Here is a 16,218-nt window from a genome sequence, read left to right on the forward strand (position 1 = left end):
CCCTCCCCTGGGCTTCCAATCTAATCCTGAGCGAGGAGGAGGAGGAGGAGGAGGAAGTTATTAATGAGCTTTCCCTCCTTCCTTCCTTCTGCAAATCCACTGCATGCAAGCATAGGGAATAAAGAAAAATTCCCTCAGGAGCGCGCCCCCGCCCCCTCGGGCACGCGCACAGCACAGGGGCGCGCTTCCAGACAGGCACCCGCACGTAGGTGCATACACACACACACACACACAGAGAGAGGTGGATATATATACACACACACACACACACACACACACACCTCTCTCTATATAGACACAAATCTATCTATCCATACATACACATCCCTCTCTCTGTATATAGACACACACTTCTATCTATACACATCTATCTCTATATTTGTGTGTGTGTATATACATATATATACACACACACACAAAGATATATATATAGAGAGCGAGAGAGCGAGCTCTCTCTGTACACACAGATCTATCTGTCTACACACACATGTATGTGTATATATATATATATATATCTACCCAGACACACCTCTCTCTCTCTCTCTCTCTGTCTGTCTGTCTGTCTGTTGTAGAGCTCCCTAACCTCTGGCCCTCCTCCTCCTTTCCTTGCTCTCCTTCCTCCCTTCAGCTGCGGCCCATTCCCACCAGGAAGGAGCCGGTCTCTGCCTAGAAAGAAAATCAGGGGCGTCACCATTTAGACCCCCCCTCTTTCCAATCTTTTTTGTTTCCCCGTCCTCCTCTTTGGCCCTCTGGCCTCCCCCTCCCCCCCTCCCCTTGCCTTGCCTTCCTGGGAGTCCAGAGAGAGAGAGAGAGAGAGAGAGAGAGAGGGGCTGCTTGCTGCTCCCGAGGGAGGAGGAGGAGGAGGAGGAGGGAAGCCGCGGCCGCCTCCTTCTTTCGGGTCCGGCCCTCCCTCTCCCTCTCCCTCTCCCTCGCTGCCTCCCTTGAGGCTCCTTCTTCCTCTTCCCTCCCCTTCCCTCCTTTGCCTCCTCCTCCTTCCTCCTCTTTTTGCAAAGTTGACGTTCGGGGGACTGGGGAGGCTGCCTTGCTCCGGAGCCTCCTCCTCCTCCTCCTCCTCCTCTTGGCTGCCAGAAGAAGGCGGAGGGAGGGCTCGCCTCAGGGGCCCCTCGCCTCTCCTCCTCAGCCTCCAGCAGCAGAGCAACACCCCGGGACTCCGCCGGCCGCCTTCCCCTCCGCTGCTGCTGCTGCTGCCGCTGCCTTGGCTTCTCTGCTGCCTTCCTCTTCATTGAGAGAAGGACCCGACCGCAAGCAGCCGCCGCCGCCTCCGCCGTCCTCGACGCCTCTGCCGGGCTCTGCCAGTCCCTCCCCCGAAGGAGCCAGGCAGGCCAGGAGCAGAGAGCCAGAGGAGGAAGAGAAGAAGAAGAAGGAGCAGGGGCCCCGGCGCCCAAGTGGACTTGGCCGCCCCCGAGGCTCCTCTCTCTCGCCCCTTCTGCCTGGTCCAAAAGGCGGGAAGAGGAAGGGCAGCAGGGCCGGTGCCTGCCTCGCCTGGGGCTCCGCTCGGGACCCCCCTCCTCCGCCTGGGGCTGCCGAGGGGCCCCCTGCTCTTGGGCTCCGCCTGGTGACTTCTCTTCCTTCGCTGGCGCTCTTGGAGAAAGCGAGAGAGAGAAGCCGAAGAGGAGGCGGCGTCTCCGGGGCCCTTTCCTCCGAGGGTCTCCCTGTCTCTCTCTGTCTGTCTGTCTCTCTGGGTCTCTGCCTCGGGATGCGGCGCTCGGCGGAGAGGCTGACGCTGCTGCTGCTGGGGCTCTGGATGCACCGCGCCTTCGGCCAGGAGCCCGGCTCCAAGGCGGTGGCCGACCGCTACGCCGTCTATTGGAACAGCACCAACCCCAGGTGAGGAAGAAGGGCAAGGGGACACCCCCAGCCCCCTCGGCCTCGGCTCAGCCCCCAGGCAGCCTCTCCGGTGTCTCTTGAAGGGGGGGGGTTGGAAGCCTGTCTTTCCAGGGCTCAGCAGCAGGAGAGGACTCTCCTCCTCCTCCTCCTCCGCCGCCGCCGCCGCCGCCGCCGTCGGGGGAGCTGCTTCTTGGGAAGCAACTTTCCCTCGGAGCTGAAGGCCAAGGCTTCCAGGAGCAGCATCCATCCATCCATCCATTTTCATTGGTGGGTCTTTCGGGCTGTTCTGTGGCCACATGGGCTCTGGAAGAGTTTGTTCCTGGCCCCTTCGGAGCTCTCTCTGAAGATGCCCATCCTCGGCTCCTTCTGGCTCTTCGGCTGCTGGCCAAGCCTCGGGCATCAGCTCTTGCAGCAGAGCATGGCTGCCTAAGAGCCCGAAAGACCCCCAGACCCAAAGCCCTTTCCTTCTGGGGGGCTTGGCTCAGGGCCTTTCTTGCTCGGCTTCCCCCCGAGCCCCAAGACAAGGAAGGCTCTTCTTGCCTGCAGCTGCTTCCAGCCCCTCGCCTCCACAAGGCAAGGAAAGCGCACCCAGGAAGCCAGCCTCTGGGTTTGGCTGGGGGAGTTTCCTTCAGGACCAGGCTTTGATTTGGGAGAGGGAAAGAAAGGGAGGAAGGGGAAGAACACCCCCCCCCCCTCCCTCAAAGAAAGCAAGACAGAGCTTTCTCTGTCGCCTCTTAGGGCAGGGGAACTTCCCAAAGTTCATGGTAGAGACAGCCACAGAGGAGGGAGGGCTTGTGCCAAAGGGGATCTGATCTGTCTATTTTCATGTGGCATAGCCCTGCCTAGGAATAGCCACTTGGGGCACCTGTTTAGGAGCCTTGGCACAAGTTCCTCTCCTTCTCCATCCTTCCTCCTTTGAGCCTAGGAGGAGACTCGGTGGCTCTTGCAGAATCTGCTTAAACCAGTAACAACAATAACACACACAGCTCCAAGTTTTCAGGGTTTTTCACCCCAGGGCCAAAGGATGCTTGTTGATGTCTCCTAGAGACAGAAAGGGCCACTCCAGCTGTCCTGGGATTCAGGTGCCAAGGGCTTGGGGACGATGCCTTGCGAGTGCAAAGGAAAGCAGCTGTGGGTCTGGAGGGTGAATGGAGGGAAAGCAGCCCTCACTAGGAAAGGAGACTGAGGCTGGGGGAAAGAGAGAGAGGTTATGCCACAGGAAACATTTAAAAATAATACTAGACAAAACACAATTCAGTATAAAGTGGCCAGTTGGGGTTGTGGGAAGAGAACTTTCCTCTCTTCCTTTGCTTATCTGTGGCAACTATAAAGGCAAAGAAAACCTACAGCATTTGTGCTTCAAAACTTTCCCATCAACATCGCAGTTAGTCAGCTTTTTTGTTTTTGATGAACAAGTTTGGGATTGAGGGCTGTGCTGAGCCCTGATGGTTTCTCCTACTTCTCAGCATCTGAAAAATTAGAGCCTTTTGTCCAGGATGCCATCCTATAAACATGGCAACTTAGTTTTTATAGGGGTTTTTGGAGGGGTTGGTTGGGAATGCAGTGCTAAACAGATGTGAGTAGCCTTTTTAAAACAAACAAATAAATAAACAGCTCTTGTAAATTTGTTGGACTGTTCTGAGTAAGACTGAGGACATTTTATCCAATGTTATCTTTCTGCTAGCTTCATGATATGCCGGTTTGCATTGAGATAAGTGCATTGGCTTTTTGTTGCAGTAGATGTGTTTCTTTAGAAAAAGGATATTTGAATTGATAAAATCTAGCTGTATTTGAGGGAGGTCTTGAAAACAGAGGGTGTCAGAGTTTAAAAGTATCTGGAGATCAGCAGACGATTCAGAAGGTTACTTTTGCGCACTCAATTTAAGCGTAACAAACCATAAGGCGGAGTGACACTAAGTAGTGTTCCTTCAAGTTAATTTTCTCGATTATAGTTTGCTAACCCTTGTGTTTTCAAAACCTGTCACCGCTTTCCCATCGTACTGGAGATAAAACAGCAGCCAGAAAAGCTTCAGGTGGAATTAGGGAATGGCTGCAACAGGCAGAACTCCAGAGGCATTTTGTAGTAGGTTTCCTCTTGAGGGCAAGTTCTTCCTTTTTAGCATTAAAAAGTTAGAAGATAAAATGTATGTCCTTGTTGAAGGTAGCGACATAATGAACCGAATTCTCCCGCTCTGCTTGTGAATGCAGACATACTTGCTGCTTTGAATTTGACCAAATGACTTGCACATGTTTCTTTCTCGGTTAAATCAAAGCATAGTCTTAAATGTTTTGCTTCTCGGCCTGTTATGGTATCAATTAAACATGTGATGTAGGTACAATACTTCACTATAAATAATCCATGGAACAGTGGGGTCAGAGCTGGAGCATTTAAACCAGTGAACCAGAAAGCACCTAGTTAAGTGGGAACTTTTGTGAAGACTGCCAAGGAAACGTGTATGTTTTTAAAATAGCAGAGGAGTAATGAATTAGAGAACTTTATACAGGTAACTTTTTTTTTTTGGGGGGGGGGGAGAATAAATTCCTGTCCATAATGCTTTAGAAAACTAGGCTTCGGTAGTAAATGTGGAACTTCCAAGCTTAAGTACAAGGTAACATGATGAAGTTATACGCTTTTCTTTTTCCTCTCTGGGTATGTTTTCACTTGGTATTTCTGTATATTGCAAAGCTTACTTGACTCTGGAATCAAACTGTTGAATCTGGCAAACAGTTCTTTAGATCAGTGTTAAAAGTTAAGAGAAATTGCTATATATTTTAGCAGCTTATGGTACAGGATCAAAAATCCTGAACTGATAATGATCATAGTATATATATATATATATATATATGTATTTAAAAAACACGTTGCCCATAGTAAAGGAATAAGTTTTTAATAAAGTTGGCAGTTCTAAGGAAATGGTGGATAACTTAATATTTTGCTTGTCAAATTATATTGTTTGTATTGGCTCCCTTACTCCACAGTTGAAAAAACTAAATGCATTTATTATTGAGTGTGGTCCATTAAACTCAGTGGGCTTAGTTTGAAATAAAGCTGTGTAGGTTTGTTCCTGTAAATTGGGGAACCATGAAGGAATTAAGCCATTGAGAATAAAATCAAGAAAAAACAATATATTTCTAGAAAAGCAAAAGTGGTAAACTTTTCTCAATAGCTCGGGTAAGTGTTACTGAACTTATATATATCTTTCTCACAAGCTGATAATGCATTTTAAATTCTTATTAAAGAAGAATTCAATGAAGAATTTCTTCATGGAAAAAAGCAAATGAGTGACAATCCAGTTCAAACATAGATGTGTTTATATTTGGTTATATACCAATTAATGTGAAATACTGGTATAGTTGCATTCTGAAGTGTTAATTGAATATATTAGTAGTAAACAAAACTATCACAGAAGAGGCAAATTTTGAAAAGTAATACAACTTCTTTTGTAAAGTAGCAGTTATAACTGATATGGTTTATATTTTGATTAGGCTAGGAAGGTATTCCTAAATTACTATTCCTAAACTCATTATGAGAATTCCTAGAGAAATACTCTGAAACTATGATGTACGTGGTTTTGTTACTATTACATGTATGTGGACCTCAAGCTTTCAGAGCTATTAGCTCTGCATTTAGGATTTAGGAGAGTCTGTATTGAAGAACAGATGAATTCTGTCGGAATGTAGAGGCAAACTATGTGACTTCATTCTGCCAAAACTTTCTGTGTCGAGCAAAGTTTTTGGCACTGCAGAGCCCATCGCTTCATGTTCTGCATGTTATTTGTAAAGCAGGCTAATCGGTGATGCTAATGTTAGCTCAATCAAAGAACATTTATATATGAATCTATAAAAACAAAATATTGTATGAAAATAGTTCTTCCAAAGCTGCCCGTGGACATGTGTGATTAGAAAATATACGTTTAATTAAATTTCTGATCTGACATTTAGCTAACGTACAGTGCAGTTCTGTGCATGCTTACTCAAAAACAGATTCCAAGAGGGTTCATACTTGGGTAGTTGTCCATAGGACTGTAGTTTTGCATTCACTAATACTGCTTGTCACAACTGTTGCTTTGTCACAATAATTGTAGACAGGATTGTACCAGTACAAAATGAGTCAGGTTTTCATTTTCAAACTATTCTTTTATTTTGTTGCAGTGAAGGAGGGCCAGGACTGATGGCAGAGATTTCAGAGATGGTTTTTCTTCTCACTGAAATTAATGGAACAGAAATGCATATTTGACGCTTGTACTTGACTCGTAAACTTAAAATAGGCTAACTTTCAAAGATTCTATAGGAAGTGAGAATGTTTAAAAATGTTCAGCACTTCATAAAATCAAAGCACTTGACCCACTTAATTTCTGCAAAGTCGTACTGTGACTTGTGAATTTTAGACATTGCTTGGCGTTAGGACTTTACTTCCAACATCCAATTTTTTGTTCGTTAATCAGTCTATTACATGATGAGAGATTAATTTGTAGATAAATTAACATACATTTGTATCTGTTGCTTGATACTACTTATATTTACATAAATGTTCTATTAAGCCCAGCAGGACTTGCTAAATTGAACCAAGCATGCCAGAAGGGTTGCATTTTAAGTTGCTTATGAATGTTTATTGTGTAAACAGTATTAGTACTTTCTTGGATTAGCTATACATGGCATTTATGTTTCCTTGGTAGTTCTAATACAGTGAGTTTCCTGTGATTAGAATCATAATGGAAAATCTTCAGGAGCGTATTACAGGTATTGCTGCTGATTTTAATAGTGTTACTCTGAGCCTTGTGGCTCTGAAGGTTCTTCATTGCTTTTATCTTGAAAGCATCTCCACTCAAAAACAGGAGCTGTGTAGGCCTTACTTTTCTAAAAGGTGGCATTTGCCTGACGGTTAAAAGAGCCACTTAATTATTCCTCTTTTTTTTTAAAGCATACACTCTTAATAGAGATACCTGGTTGGGTTGGAGAGAGAGATATGATCTACTGTTAGGAAAGACAGATAAAGATATGCCTTACTGTCTTTCTCCTATCTCCCCATGAACCCAGCTATCCACCAGCTCCTTGCTGGGATGAGAAAATGAATGAATACAGTGAGTTCAGACGTCCTGACCATTCTGCCTTTGATGCCTTGAAGGTGAGACATATGTAGACGTAGGCTCACACTGCCACATCTTTAAAAGTGAAACAAATGGTAGAAGACAAATTAATGCTTTTAAGCCAAGTTGATGAAATATTTAGTCACATAAGACTGTTGTAGAAGCATTTCTTACCTGGGCTATGAAATATATAGTCTTTCATTTATTACACAGTTGAATGTGTAGCTTTTAACAAAAGTTAAAACATTTACATATCAATGATCTTCATACGTTACTTTCAGTGGGAAGGTTAAACCTGTACTTTGTGAGACATTTAGCCTTCTCTGTCAGAGAATTTTGGTGCCACAATTCCCAGGATTCCCTAGCACTGAATCAGGGCAGTTAAAGCAGTCTCAAACTGGATTATTTCTGCAGTCTGTTTTGGACCCTTGTTGAAACACACATGTATACTTGTGTGTGGTGTATGAATACTGTACACATTGTAACAAGAGGTAAACTGGATTTGTTTCATATTTAATTGTATTCCTTATTTTGGTTAGCTTGTGTTAAATTATCAAACAAACATATCCCAATATCAAACATGCAGTTCTTCAACTCCTGGAATTGTTTTAACCAGCTTAAGCAGTTTAGAGTGATTTGTATTCTTTTGAGAGCAGTTTCATTTTGTATACATTTCTCTTCTATTTTTGTTTAAATAAGTAGTCGTTGAGAATTTAAATGTTGCGTTTACAAGAGAAATGTTATAAAAGCCACTTTGCAGTCGTATTTCAGCCTTTGAAATACTACTGAAATGTACTGCCCCTCAGAATTACTATCCACAAACAACTGGATATTGTTAGGGTTTCAGAGTCTTAACCGTACTGAATGTGCTTCATATATATTGTGGTGAAATCCACAGGAGATGTATCATCAAGGCAAAAACATGTCCTTAGTATTCATGTTTAGTGAAGAAGCTATCTGAAAAAAGTAAACAGAATTTTCATAGAGTCTAAGATTTTACTAATCATATAATGTAAGAAAATATTTGTACATATATTGTTGAGGAGCACATTTCTATATTTAACTGGTGACAGACTGAAAACTTGCAGTGCTGAATTCCTATTTTTCATTTAAGGAAAAAATGAATTTAGTCCAATCTTTATCTTAAATCTTGCTCAAAAATACAGAGGTCTAAAATGGAAGTAAAAACCACCTAGTTTTATGTCTTCTGACTGAAAATATTTTGTCCTCCATACATAATGTGGGCAGCCAGCATCTCTTCAGCAGCAACATATGATGAAGGAAACTGTTGGGGAACAAAGGCCTTAATGTCTGCATGGCAAATGAAGTGAATAATGTCCATATGAATAAACTGAGGTCCAGTGGGCTTTGAATGCATCACATTCAGGTGCTGTCTTTTCCTCCAGACTTTTAAATATATATTTCTGAGTTAAATATAGACAGTGGTTGAGGGTTAGGTGCAAGTGCTATTCATCAACAGGCCCCTTTTTCCCTTTGAACTGCTCTTTCATGTAATCCCCACAATTCTTTTTGAAGTTTGAAGTGGGGTGAGAAAGGATGGCACTTACGGAGGGAAAACTATGGGAGAAAATTGGGTAGGAAGTCTGGTCTTTGTACCTCTCAGTATTATTTTGGTGTATTTTACTGTTAGCTAATTTCTCATTAGCTAATAGGAATAAATGGTGAAACTTCTGCTCTGCTATCCTGTATAATGTGAGAAATTTGTCATCTTTCATGGTGTGTGCACCCGTGTACATGTATGTCAATTCTTCATATAAGTAATGACCGATGCCAAATTGCTGATGCCATTTCCAAAGATAGTTTTTATCCACTAATTTAATTTCAGTTCACATTGAGTCTCTTGGAAGCCTCCATTTTGCTTGACTGTCCCATTCCATTCTTGCAAGTAGCAAAATGGGGATGGAGAGACTGTGAAGCCTGTACATTTATGTTCGAGATCAATCCTGAATTGTACAAGATAATTGTTGATTTTATATATGATTCGAGTTAGGAGTTTGGTAAAATAGTTTATTGAAATTCTGTAGTATAACTTTGCCACTGCGCTTTAACTTAAAAGCCTTTTCCCATGTTTATTAACATGCTTACATGCTGTGTCCAGTATGCTTTCATTTCAGTTGTGCAGTAATTTTGCTTTTTATTTCAGCTTGTGTGCATGTGTGTGTGTGTGTACACGGGCCTAAAATTATTAGCTCACTGTCGGTCAATTTTTTTCTGCACTGGGAACATTTTAAACTGAGTAGTTTTCCAGTACAGATGATTATCCATCCCCCTTATAAATAGTGATAAAATATAAAGTCTTACATCTAAAGTAATATAAGGAATCCGTGATCTTTAGATTTCTTAACTTTGCTGCATATTAAAATAATTGCAATTAGCATAAATAGTGTAGTTATGCACTGGGCTTTTCATTTCCACATTTCTACTATTTCTTTAATGCTAAAGGAACCTCAGACAAAAAGGGAGTGCTCTTGTCACTGTATTTGTCTGTTTTTATAATTCATTTCAGTAAGCATGAGTTAAGTTAAATGTTTCTTACATGTCCAGGTTACAGTAATCCGTAAGCTGGATACATGTTGAATGATCATTGAAAGTGAATATTTTCTGGAAAAATGGAAGTATGAATTGGCCATAAGAAATAAAATCTAGCACTAACCTGTTGGGTCTCAACTAAATCAGCTGTCTGAATTAGTAGACTGGCATTTCCCCACCCTCCTTGCACTAGGCATTGGTTGGATATTTTTGTTGGTTGGCTACAATGGTTTCTTCTTTTGTCTGTTTACACAGTCGATTTCAGTAAGCATTAATCAAGTTAATGTGTCTTTACATGTCCAGGTTATAGTAATCCATAAATTGGATATATGCTGACCAACCATTGAAAGTATACAAAGGGATCTTGTAGCACCATCTCATATTTCACACTAACACGGTTATGTCTCTGAATTCTAGTGATTATTGAAGGTGAATATTTGTTGAAAAAAATGGAAGTATGAATTGGCCATATGAAATAACATCTAGGAGTAATCTGTTGGGTTTCAACGTACTGGTTTGGATTCAGGATATGCCAGGCATATTTTTGCCGAATGTCTACATTTTTTTCTTTCTTTGTCTGTTTGTACAATCCATTTCAGTAAGGATAAGTTAAGTTAATGGTTCATTACATGTCCAAGTTATAGTGATCTGTAAGTTGGATATATGTTGAACAAGTGGATATTCACATTGAAAATGAATATTAGCTGAAAAAATGTAAGTATGAGTTGGCCATAAGAAGCAGCGTCTAACAGTAAGCTGTTGGGTTTCAACATACTGTTTTGGGTGAAGAGTTTTCTGTGAGCAGAAAGCCACTCAAGGGATACTCCTACAGGAATAAGTAGTGGGGGAGAGTCAAATTTTGGACATTCTTCCTATACTGTGCGGCTCTATGAATGTATTTTAGACCGGCATTGCCCTGCCTCAGTTTGCCAGGCATTGACACCATATATTTGCTGATTGGCTACAGTTGTTTCTTTCCTGAAAACTCTCAAGGGATTGGTAGAGGATGGCTTGTGGAATGGCACAGGTCCATAGACTACTACTTTGAGCAGTATTCCTCTAGAGAGTTAGGTGATCCTCTGGAAAAATATGAGTAGTTCAAGGAGAATGAGATATTGGGAACTTTCCTTCGATTCTGTTTTTTTTGGAAGGAGCATCTTGAATCCATCACATTGTTTTATTTTGTGTCTTTAAGAATTCTCAAAAGATATTTGACCTAATGTATGAAACCCATGTTCAACAATTAGATAAAAATAGTTCAATTTGTAGCATTGAAAACAATTCTGCATTTTAATAAAGTCAGAAATATGCAGCCACACCAAACTCCTTTGTTTAATTTTTGTACGATCATTAGAACAACTCAGAACATTTTGTCAGTATTATAATTACAGACTGCTGTATTCTAGTATGAAGGTAGTGATGTTTACTTTTTTAGAAGAATAACATGTAAACTTAAAATTGGCTAATTTGGTTGGCCTATTCAGTATTTTCCTAGCCATTCCTGGAATTGTGTTGGAAACAGTGACACTTCTAAAATGAAATAATAGCTGCAAAATACTTTATTGGCATGTAAAGTGTCCTGTCACTAGAATAGTAAAATTGTATTTTTGATGTTATTGGTATGAAAGAGAGCAAGTTACAAACTTCAACATTGATAGTATGGATATTTGCCAGCTTTCCGTTTAGTACTTGACAAGCTGTTTCTTTTTAAAAAGTATAAATTTACTAGTAAGGAATTGTTTTTGGTATATGTAGAAAATTTGTATACTGCATTAGCTTCCTCTTGGCTTAGGATTTTGTTGTCATTCTTCCACTAGATCCTCTTGTCAAAATTATTTAATTAATGTACTGGGGAAAATGGAAAGGCAAAACTGGTACATTTGCTGCTCTTGTAAAAGGAAGTGGTGGACTTTCAACAAGAAACGTAGCTTCTTGTCTTTAGTCTGTCCTTTCTCTATTTTTTTTCTGATTACAGGCACTATTTTGATACAGTGCATGAAGAATGCTTAGTAATTCATGTATGAAAACAATGTGCGATACTTGTTTACTCTTGTTGGTTCAATCCATTTTATATTTTAAAACCATTCTTTAGAAGCTTGGTGTATTAAGAATTACTGATCCATCACTAAGAGGGGTACAGCAGAAGTAGTGGTGCTCCTGACAAGAGTTTTTGTGCCAACACCAGGAAATAATAGGGATACAACCGCTGCCAAAAAGTGTGTCTCCCAATTAGTAATTAGGCAAAAAAGTATCTCAACAGCCAGAGGAACTGCTGTTGCTTCTACATGTTTACTAAATAGTACTGAAAGGAAAACTAAGGGGATATGACAACTCACAGCAATTATATTTTATGGACATTCCCTTCTTATTAGTTAGTTCTTAAATATAGACTGCTTGTGCAGGTTGTGATTGGAGGGTGATTGTTGAATTTATTATCATTCAACTTTATTATCAGTCATTTTCATATTTTAACATAACCAACATTAGAAGAAGTAAGGAATGTAGGAGGAAGGGATATGTTTTTTCTCCCCAATTAATTGGGCAATGACCTATGAAGGTAAAATAAGTCTTTTTTTAAATACATTTCTGGTATTCAAGACTGCCAATCACTCTTGGCACAGACCCCATCATAGCTGTGATGTCCGTAATTAGCACATTTTCCCGTAATGTTTACAGAGGGAAAGGCAAGGGGTGCTTGGAGAGCTATATCTGTCAGGGGAATAATAATAAAAAAACCTAATTGCATATTGTATTGTCACCATTTTCACCTTGGCATTTAAGAAAAATACTACTGTTAGACACATGTTGTATTATACACAATATGTGACGGGATAAACAAAATGTTGAAAAAAATCTTTTTGTCTAATGTAGAATTTCTTTTTTCTACAAAAAATAAGAAAACCCCAAAGTCTTTATCTAATCTATATGCATATACAGACATAAATACATACAATATAATAATATGAAGCAAACAATGGTTGCAGTCTTATGTATCTTGAGACCAAGTCCTGTTGAATCCAGTTGAAAGTTTGAAGGCTTAATTATTTATTTGCTTGATAAGAAGCATGCAACTATGAATCAGGTTATTTCTTTGTCTTATTACAAGGTATGTGTAATTTTAAAGGAAATGCATGCATTCCTGCCTCTCCAGCAGGACCTGAGCCAAAATCAGCTCCCTCTTCAGTACATCTAAAATGTCTAGATTGGCCAAGGTTTGGAAGTAATGCATTCTGTGTAAGAATCTTATCTGTAACTGGTTACTTTGGAGGGAAATAGAGAGGAGGTGGGAATGCTGTTTTTCAGACTAGCCTCACAGCTACAAATATTATTAATTTTGGGCAAATGGGGCCATTTTGGGCACATTTTTATTTTTAAATATTCTTTAAAAAAATAGTAAATAGCATTAGTAAAGCATTAGTCAAGTAGTGACCACTTTCATGTCTCTGCCTTCCCATGGTCTTCCCAACCAACATTTTTTGAGCAGAAAAATGTATCGCATATTCTGAGTAAGATAATAAGAAGCATGCTCCTGGAAATGGATTCTCCTTTAGAACAAAGTTAGAGTCTCCATGTGCCTTAAGTCCAGATTTCTGTATTTCTGTTACCAAGCAGCATCAGTGACTGTGGGTCCGGGGGGGGGGGGGGAGGTTGGTCCTTCATCTTGCTGAACAGGCTATCTTTGCTTTATCAGTTGGCAAAGCCAATTTAAAAGGTATCTCCCTTAATGAAAGCTTGAAGACTGCAGTCTTACTGCTACTTACCTAAGAATAGCTGTAGTTGAACTTATCAGTAGTTATTTTTATTAGATATGTATATGATTGTATTTTAATGCTAAAGTCAAAAGATTCTGTGTGTTTGTGTGATTTAAATTAGTAAGGGTTTTTCACTGATGCTGGCTTGTATTACAGAAAATTCTTTGTTCAATTTGCAGATCCCCTTAAAAGAAACTGGAGCTTCCCCATCCCAATGCAGATTGCAGGAATGTGGTTTCTAATATGGACTAGAACATACTGAGATAAAAGTATCCATGAGGGTCCTTATCTGGATTGTGTCTGCCATTGTTATTTTGCAGTAAGGAAAAAAAACACCCAGCTGTAGCTATATTCTACATAGCAAAAGTAGTACACTAATCCTACAATAATTGAACCAGGCAATTAATATTGCCACTACTCTTTCTGAATTATTATTTCTCATACTATTAAGAATACTTGTTAATTTGTTTCCATATGTGTTGATCTTGTTTTCAGAACCTGGATTTCTATAAGGAGATTTTATATGAGATTTTTGGCCTAAGCGCAATCAGATGCAGGCATGAAAAATGTAACCCAAGTTATTTATACATACTTTATCTAGCATATGATCAACTTATAGATGGATAATAATACTTGAAGTATTCTTATCATGGCTTAATAATTTCTTTATTACAAAGGATATGGAAATGAAGCAAGAACGGAAGTATCCACAGCTTTGAATGCTCTTTTAAAACAGGCTGCATGGTGCCTTCATTGTTTAGCATTATAGAATACCATTTATTTTTCACAACTAGAAGTGAACTTCTGGCCTTGTCATTTATGGGTGGGGAAAATTTGGGAGATCTCAGCAGGTTCCAGGGGCAGAAAATTTGCCCGAAACCTGCTACAGTTGCGCATTCCTCCTGCTCAGGATCTTTTTCATGTATATCCAAGAGGCTGGAATTATATTGCAGTAATATACTGGGATAACTGGGTTAAATTAGTGCTTACAATTTTTATATGGTTGCATAAGGCAACCTTTCTCATTCTTTTCATCCTGTAGGAACCATTGAAATAATTTTTAGGTTATAGGGAACCCTTGCATAAAAATATTATATATACCAATCAAAAAGTTTTTCCCCCAGTCACAATGTCACGCAGAACCTCTACAGACCTATCATGGAACCCTAGGATTCCAGGGAATTTGGGTGGAGAAACCCTGGTATAAAAAGATATCCAGTATCCCAATGGTCAACAGTTCCCAGGCACTTGGGTTGTGAGGCCCTGGTATAAAAAGATGTCCAGTATCCCATTCTGTCAACAGCTACCAGTCACTGTGGAGGATTGGCTGGCTTAGAGGCTGCAGGCACAGTTCTGCTCATGGCCCTCCCTGCTCCAAATTCTGGTAAATCCACCAGAACTGTCTGGATTGGCCATTGAAATGTTCTCTGGAAGTCACTACTGTGAAAGTACACTGGGTCTATGGAAAGTTATTGCAGGGTTCCTTCAAGTAGTTTCTGACTTATGGTGACCCTGTCATGAGGTTTTCTTGGCACGATTTGTTCAGGGGGGGTTTGCCTTTGCCTTCCTCTGAGGCTGAAAGAGTACCATCTGCTCAAGGTCACCCAGTAAGTTTCTGTCACTGAGTGGGGATTTGAACCCTGGTCTTCAGAGTCCTAATCCCAACGCTCAAACCGCGACACCACACTGGTTTTTTCCTATGGATAGAGTAACTAACAAAAGACATGTTAAAATGCTACAATAGGATTTTTGGTTTCCACCTTTAGCTTAGTATGCAAGTATGTGTATACATACATATAAAGTTTTGTGTATGAGTGTGTGTATACATACATATAAAGACTGCTTGGTCTATATAGTAACAAAAAGCAGCAGGCTACATTTAGAACAAAACAAAATGAAACAGCTCTGATGCAAACATAAAAACCGTAGCATTTGCAGGCTTGCCATGTAGAAGGTCTTACTTGTAAGGCTCCATGTTCATGTTGTTTAAAAAAAGGCAGTAGGGAGTAAAGCTTTTCTGCACAGTATAGGTGCCATTTTTTGGTGCTCCTGGAGTTATGTTCTTATATTACTGATTATTTTGTTTATGTCTGTTAATTAGTCTTTCTCCTTAGTGACCAATAGCACACAGTGGATTTTGCCCTACAAATATAATTATAATTGGGGCTGCTGGGCAAATGAGAACTCAGAGATGCAAATGATGTACTCTGCTGTCATATGCTTCATTATTTTGCTGACTGTAAATGGGTTGCAAATATATTTTCCAAAAGAGTTATGGGTTGTGACTAGCTGAAGGCTCTTAAAATTTTGAGAACCTTTGAAGATGATTTTAAATCCTGCTATATTTTTAAAAGGAGGTTTCAAAAGACACTCTGAGAAACAGGTTCCATAAAAATGCTAAGAGTACTTTGTATTAGCACAATTTCAGCAAAATTGTGAATATGCACAAATGATTCTTACTAACTAGGCAAATGTGATGTACAGTAGTTCTCTGTTTATTTGACAAATTAGAGACCAGAGGGCTGTCAAAAAGCAGAAATCATTGAAATATGGAACTCTTATTACTTTTTATTATATACTACTGAATAAGCACAAATATACAGTGTTGTATTATAAGCACGTGATGACATCACAAACTTCTGTGGTGAACAGACTGAAAGAATGAAAAGATGAATTGAAAAAAATGCAGCACGTGATCGTAAAAGCATCATGCAAAGTACCATCTTTTCATTCAGTCTGTGTACTATATATGTAGAGGTCATCTATAATGTTGTTATGTGCTTATAATATAACACTCTATAGATGTTCATGCTTATATTTATGCATATATAGTAATATAGTAAACAGTAATATGGATGCCATATATCAATGGAAATATGGGTTTGACAGGCTCCATATTTGTACTTATATTTGTCGAAAGAGCAGACCATGCACCAAATAAACAAATCCTGGAAATATTTTTTTTTTTAAAAAGCAAATAT

At 40.1% G+C, this 16,218-nt stretch overlaps 1 protein-coding gene across 2 annotated transcripts in view; it reads left to right on the top strand.

The window, feature by feature from the left end:
- Window positions 1-1,472: 1,472 nt before the first annotated feature.
- Window positions 1,473-16,218, top strand: part of LOC149323799 (ephrin-A5-like) — a 258,582-nt gene continuing 243,836 nt past the window's right edge. For both annotated transcript variants that reach the window (XM_089492493.1, XM_089492501.1), the window contains exon 1: window positions 1,473-1,848. In XM_089492493.1, the coding sequence (XP_089348619.1) occupies window positions 1,718-1,848 (131 nt within the window). In that variant the 5' untranslated portion in view covers window positions 1,473-1,717. The remainder of the gene's footprint in view (window positions 1,849-16,218) is intronic.

Source organism: Sceloporus occidentalis, unplaced genomic scaffold (genome assembly GCF_023333645.1).
Source record: "Sceloporus occidentalis isolate IW3139 unplaced genomic scaffold, rSceOcc1.0.p SCAF_1, whole genome shotgun sequence".
NCBI lineage: Eukaryota > Metazoa > Chordata > Lepidosauria > Squamata > Phrynosomatidae > Sceloporus > Sceloporus occidentalis.